This window comes from Calonectris borealis, unplaced genomic scaffold (assembly GCF_964195595.1).
Source record: "Calonectris borealis unplaced genomic scaffold, bCalBor7.hap1.2 HAP1_SCAFFOLD_35, whole genome shotgun sequence".
Classification (NCBI taxonomy): Eukaryota; Metazoa; Chordata; class Aves; order Procellariiformes; family Procellariidae; genus Calonectris; species Calonectris borealis.
In genome coordinates, this window is record NW_027441451.1 from 1,472,800 (window position 1) to 1,478,531 (window position 5,732).

Sequence of the window (5,732 nt, forward strand, 5' to 3'; positions counted from 1 at the left end):
ACAAAGAGGACAAAGAGTGCCTCCCTCCGCTCTCTTACAGCTGCTGCACTCTGGTTTTTATCCTTTCTTCAGTGGTATCACAGAGGTGCCACCAGAATTGCTTATTGGCTCAGCTTTGGGCAGTGGCTGGTCCATTTTGGAGCCAGCTGAAATTGGATTTATCCGACATGGAGTCAGCTCTTGAGCGCTTCTCACCTAAGCCCCCCTGCAGCCACCCTCACCACTGCCAAAACCTTCCCATGTAAACTCAATGCACAGGGTCGTTAAAGTCCCCAGTAAGACGTGAGGTCATTGGACCCAACACTTCCTCAGGCTGGTTAAATAAGACTTCGTCCCCTTCCTCTCCCTGCTTATAGGTTCTTTCTGTCAGAGCAGAGATGTGCTGGACCTCAGCCGCGGCACCAGGGCCGAGCTCAGATGTGTAACCAAGAAAGCTGGTACCAAGCGCCCAAGCTCCCACGCAAGCAGAAGCTTTGCTTCAGAGCATGCTGGGGTGGCTGGCAGGTGGCAACATAAAGAGGAAATGAGGTGTCCCTAGGGAGAGCAAACCCTGCTGTCCTCAGGAGCAGAGAGAAGCAGGGCTGGACTGTGCAGCCCTGGCAGGAGAGGGCTTTGCTGCCTGTGGTGTCTCTGCAGCCCCGGAGGGCCTGTGCTGGAGGTGAAGCTGATCTCCAGGAAGGACAAGGTGCTGTGGAAAGGTGTCCTTGGCTGGACAGGAACACTGTGAAAATCACTGGTCTGTTCCTTGGTTGCCTCATCAAAGGGATGACTAAAGGATTGAGAGAAGCACTGCCTTTACTGGGTAGAGATGGTACAGGACTCGCTTCACTGCAGTTCCGTGAACGAAAGCACTGAACGTGTCTGGTTCTGCTGGAGTCGGTTACATGCTCTGAATGGGGACGGTGTTCCTGCAGGTCTTGTGCTGTCCCTGCTGGCTGCATGCGCTTGTGCTGGAGAGCCCTGGCATCTCAGGTAGCACCATAGGATGTAGGTAACCTTTAAATTGAGCAGCTGCTCTGAAGTAGGTTAGGCATTGTGGGGATGTCGAGGAGAAACCTGCCATAACTGTCAATGGAGATGTGGTAAACACAGCTGATGGAGAAGAGAGCGAGACTTAGCTCTCCAATGGCAATGACCCCATCTGCGCAGAGGAATACCTCTATAGGCTGCCCTGGACAGAACGACCAGGTTTCATTGTCCTAAATGTCAGCATCTGCTGTCACTTCAGCTGGCCAAAGGAATGCCCCACCGGCTTCCAAAATGATGACCCCAGGCGCTGCCCTGTCCCTCTGAAATGCTCCATCAGAGCTTACAGTGACATGCATGTGTCTTGGACCACCTCTGGCACCTCAGATGTCACCTGTGGTTTGCATGGGCAGAGGAGGTACAGGAGATTCCTCCCTTTCCCTGGCTGGGTGTCCTGTCTCATAGTAGGACAAGGAGAGGTGATTCTTCGACCTAACTCTGTCTCTGATAGGTGAAATGCCCCTGCTGGAAAGAAGTGTCCCTGCCCAGTGGAGGGAGGAAACATCAGTGATGACTTCAGCTTGTTCCACAGTCAGTTCCCCAGGGACATCCCTGAGGGAGCCCCGAGGGGGCAGAGCAAGTGGTGCCTTGGGCTGGTCCTCTGCTGCTGAGCTGGGCTGGGCTCCTGGGATGGAGGGAGCTCATGGCAAGCGGGCAGCACTGCAGAGAGACAGCTCTGCCCAGGAGCAGGGCTGGGGGCACTGCCTGCAGGCACCGAGGGGAGAGGAGCGAGGCAGAGAGAGGTTAGAGGCAGTCAGGGCTGGGAGGGTGCTGAGAATGAACGGGAGGAGAAACCTTCACAGCCCTTGACACGGTAAGTCTCCGGGTGCAGGGCAAAGAAGCTGCAGTGCCTGGAGAGATCTCCAAAAGCTGGCACATGCCACAGCCTATGGGACATTTTTGGAGGTCTCTCCCACCTTCTCTGATGTGGAGGAGGAGAACATGGTGCAGAGTAGAGCTTCCCTGCTGCACCGTAAGAGGGACAGGGCATGAGGGCTGCCTTCTGCTGGGGGGGACTGCAGGGGTGTGCAGGCAGGGGTGCCCAGGGCTGTCGTTGCGAGCAGGGTCCCTGCACCCCAGGGGCTGTGTGCTGGGGCAGGGACTCTGCCGCCTGCCAGGCTCAGCACTCAGCCTGCCCGGGGAGCTCCCCACGGCGCTGTGGGGAGAAGCTGTGGGTGGAAGGAGCGAGCCCCAGCAGGGCAGGGTCCTTCTGCTGTCGAGAGGGTGCTGCCTGGGTCAGGTTTGCTCACAGCTCCAGCTCAGCCCTGGGCATTTCTGAGGGGACTTTTCAAGATGGAGTTCCCTGAAAGGGAAGGTGTCTGTCTTTGAGGTTTCTCCTCTTGGTTGGCTGGGTGGGCAGTGGGACATTTCCAAGGGCACTTTTCAATTGGAAGGTCAAAGGAGGGATGACTGTTTGGATAAGGAGCTTTCCTGAGTCTATGTGTTCAGTTTCTGGCTCTGGGGGCTACAGATAGCACCAGCATCCCCTTTCCAGTCTCATCAGGGTTGCGGGACCTGCTCTTTACCCCCTGCGCACACGGAGAGGCTGCAGGGCAGCGCTGGGCACCCAGGGGCTGAGATGGGGTCTGTGAGCACTGGCAGGGAAGAGCCGTGGGGCCAGAGCAAGAGCTCCTGGCAGGGACAGCTCCAGGCAGGAGAGATGGGCAGCAAAGGAAGGACCTGCTACTGGAAGCCCTGTTGCAGGGGAGATGTGGGCACCTCCCGGCCACCCCTGCAGTGCAGATGCCTTCCCTCAGCAACCCCCTTCATCTCTGCCACCCAGCACAGCCCTCGGCCCTCCCGGCCATGGGGTCTAGGCTGGGAGTCACCTCTCTGTCCAGCAGAGCAGCAGAAGAGGCCAAGGGCATCCCTCCTGCCACGTCCCCAGTTCCCACTGACCAGCAATGGGGCTGGGGGCAACTGTCCTGCATTATCACTGCCTGGGAGGTGGCTGCACAGCTGGGTGAGGGGAACGCTGTCCTGAGTGCCCGGCTGCCTCGGCCCTTGCCTCGCTCAGCCAGACCCTCACTGTCTTTTTCCTTCTTTCTCCCTGTGCCTGTTTTAAAGTTATCTTGTTCTTGGTGCCAGACTGCCTGGGGATGGGAATTTCAGCTGCAGAGTCACACCCTGATCTTGTTCGTCCATTCGTGCGGGCATGTCGATGGGAAAAAGTGTCCCGGCTTTCCTCTAACCCGAGGGGCTGTGGGCAACGCAGCCTGTGGGGCTGGGGAGTGAGTCAATTGTCTCTTCCTGAGCTGCCAACATTCGGACACTTGGCTATCTCCTTGGGGTGCCCTTCCAAGCTGTGAGCTGCCTTCCAGCATGCAAAGCTGTCCCATAGCACCCTGTGTTCTCTGAAAGCCCCACGGAGAAACGCAGAGACTCTCTGGCTGAGGAGATGCTGTGGGGTTGGTGAAATGAGCCACGAGTGTCCTGGGCTAGAAGTGGGGTGCTGAGACCTTGAGGAAGGGTGAGGCATTTCGTGCTCTGCACTGGATCCCTCTGCTCTCAGCAGTGTCTGGTTGCATAACAGAACATAAGAATGTGATCGCCCTCCATCTCAGGAAGGTGCAAGCCCAAGGCAGCTGGGAACAAGACCGGGGGACAGACCAGCTCCCCTCACTGCGCTCTGAGCCACAGGCAATCCTCTTGCCTCGCAGGACTCACTCTGTTCTCCTGGAGTGCAGCAGAAATGCTGAGGGTTCCTGACATCCAAGAACACTCCCCAGGGGAGATGGGGGAGCTGTCAAAACCCCCAAGCCTCTCACAGTGCCTTTTGCCACCTCAGTTCCTCAGCACGGGGAGTGCAGGTGCTGACAGGCCCTTCTGCGTTAGGAGCGGTTCCATCTGACCAAGTCAAACGCCAGCACTGGCCCCTGCCCCCACCCTTCCCAGGAACCCACTGCTGCAGAGCAGGGCTGACTCCTCGGCAGCCAGCGGGCAGAGGCCCTGCTCCTCACGCCACATTCAGCCAGCACCCACCAGAGCTCCAGCCCTGCAGCTGAGGAAGGATTCCTGGAAAATGCAAAGGGGGGTGTGCAGCAGGGGCAGGGGCTGTGGGAAATGGCTTGGATTTTGCTCAGAGAAGTCTCCCCTAACTTCTCACTGCCTTTTCCTCCTTGGACAGGTTCACGTGCCCAGAGGGACCAAATGTCCAATGGCAGCTCCATCACCCAGTTCCTCCTCCTGGCCTTCGCAGACACGCGGGAGCTGCAGCTCTTGCACTTCTGGCTCTTCCTGGGCATCTACCTGGCTGCCCTCCTGGGCAACGGCCTCATCATCACCGCCATAGCCTGCGACCACCGCCTCCACACCCCCATGTACTTCTTCCTCCTCAACCTCTCCCTCCTCGACCTGGGCTCCATCTCCACCACTCTCCCCAAAGCCATGGCCAATTCCCTCTGGGACACCAGGGTCATCTCCTATTCAGGATGTGCTGCACAGCTCTTTCTTTTAGCCTGTTTCATTTTAGCAGAGTATTTTCTCCTCACTGTCATGGCCTACGACCGCTACGTTGCCATCTGCAAGCCCCTGCACTACGGGACCCTCCTGGGCAGCAGAGCTTGTGTCCACATGGCAGCAGCTGCCTGGGCCAGTGGGTTTCTCACTTCTCTCCTGCACACGGCCAATACATTTTCACTACCCCTCTGCCACGGCAATGCTGTGGACCAGTTCTTCTGTGAAATCCCCCCACTCCTCAAGCTCTCCTGCTTAGATGCCTACCTCAGGGAGGTTGGGCTCATCACATTTAGTGCTTTTCAATTTTTGGGGTGTTTTCTTTTCATTGTGGTGTCCTACGTGCAGATCTTCAGGGCCGTGCTGAGGATCCCCTCTGAGCAGGGACGGCACAAAGCCTTTTCCACGTGCCTCCCTCACCTGGCCGTGGTCTCCCTCTTTGTCAGCACCATCATGTTTGCCCACCTGAAGCCCCCCTCCATCTCCTCCTCAGCTCTAGATCTGGTGGTGGCAGTGCTGTACTCAGTGGTGCCTCCAGCAGTGAATCCCCTCATCTACAGCGTGAGAAACAAGGAGCTCAAGGATGCCCTGAGGAAACTATTTGAAGACGGACTACTGCAGCGTCAATAAGGTGTCCATCATCCTCAGGAAAAGCTCGGATGCTCTTTTGATCATATGTGTCTTGTTTTTCTCTTTGTTTATTATACTGCATATATTACTTCCACTTAAATAATGCTATTGTTATCCACACCCACCAGTGTTTTCGGACGTGAAAGACCTCATGTACATATGGAGCCAGGCTCCCTGCGTAGGTAAAGGAGCTGGGAATAAAGAATGCAGCAGAAAATTATTTATCTCTGCTCCCATCTCTTCCATCTCCTCTGGAGATGGGGGTGCAGCCCCAGCACACAGGAGGGGTACAGGAGCCACGAGCCCCCCTGCCACATGGAGGAGCAGGCACTTGTGGACCTCGGGGCTGCTCCTCGCTGCCTCAGTGGACACATCCTTTCTGCCACCTTCACATGGGGCTGCTGCTTCCCTGGAGCCATGGCCATGGACGACAGCAGGACCTGGTCTTTCCAGAGCAGCACTGCCAGCTCAGGGCCCTGTGGAGAGCACGGGGTGGGAACCAAGACAGGCTGGCCAGGCCAGCATGGACATGCTCACGTGGGGCAGGGGACATCCAGGGAGAAGAGCAAGGGAGCATTTCTGTGCCTGCAGGGAGGAATCCCTGAGAAAGAGAAAGGTCT

At 57.1% G+C, this 5,732-nt stretch overlaps 1 protein-coding gene across 1 annotated transcript; it reads left to right on the top strand.

Annotated features, from left to right (window-relative positions):
* Positions 1 to 4,176: 4,176 nt before the first annotated feature.
* Positions 4,177 to 5,112, top strand: LOC142076150 (olfactory receptor 14C36-like). The gene has a single exon (XM_075138529.1). The coding sequence runs from the start codon at positions 4,177 to 4,179 to the stop codon at positions 5,110 to 5,112; it is 936 nt and encodes a 311-aa protein (XP_074994630.1).
* Positions 5,113 to 5,732: the final 620 nt, after the last annotated feature.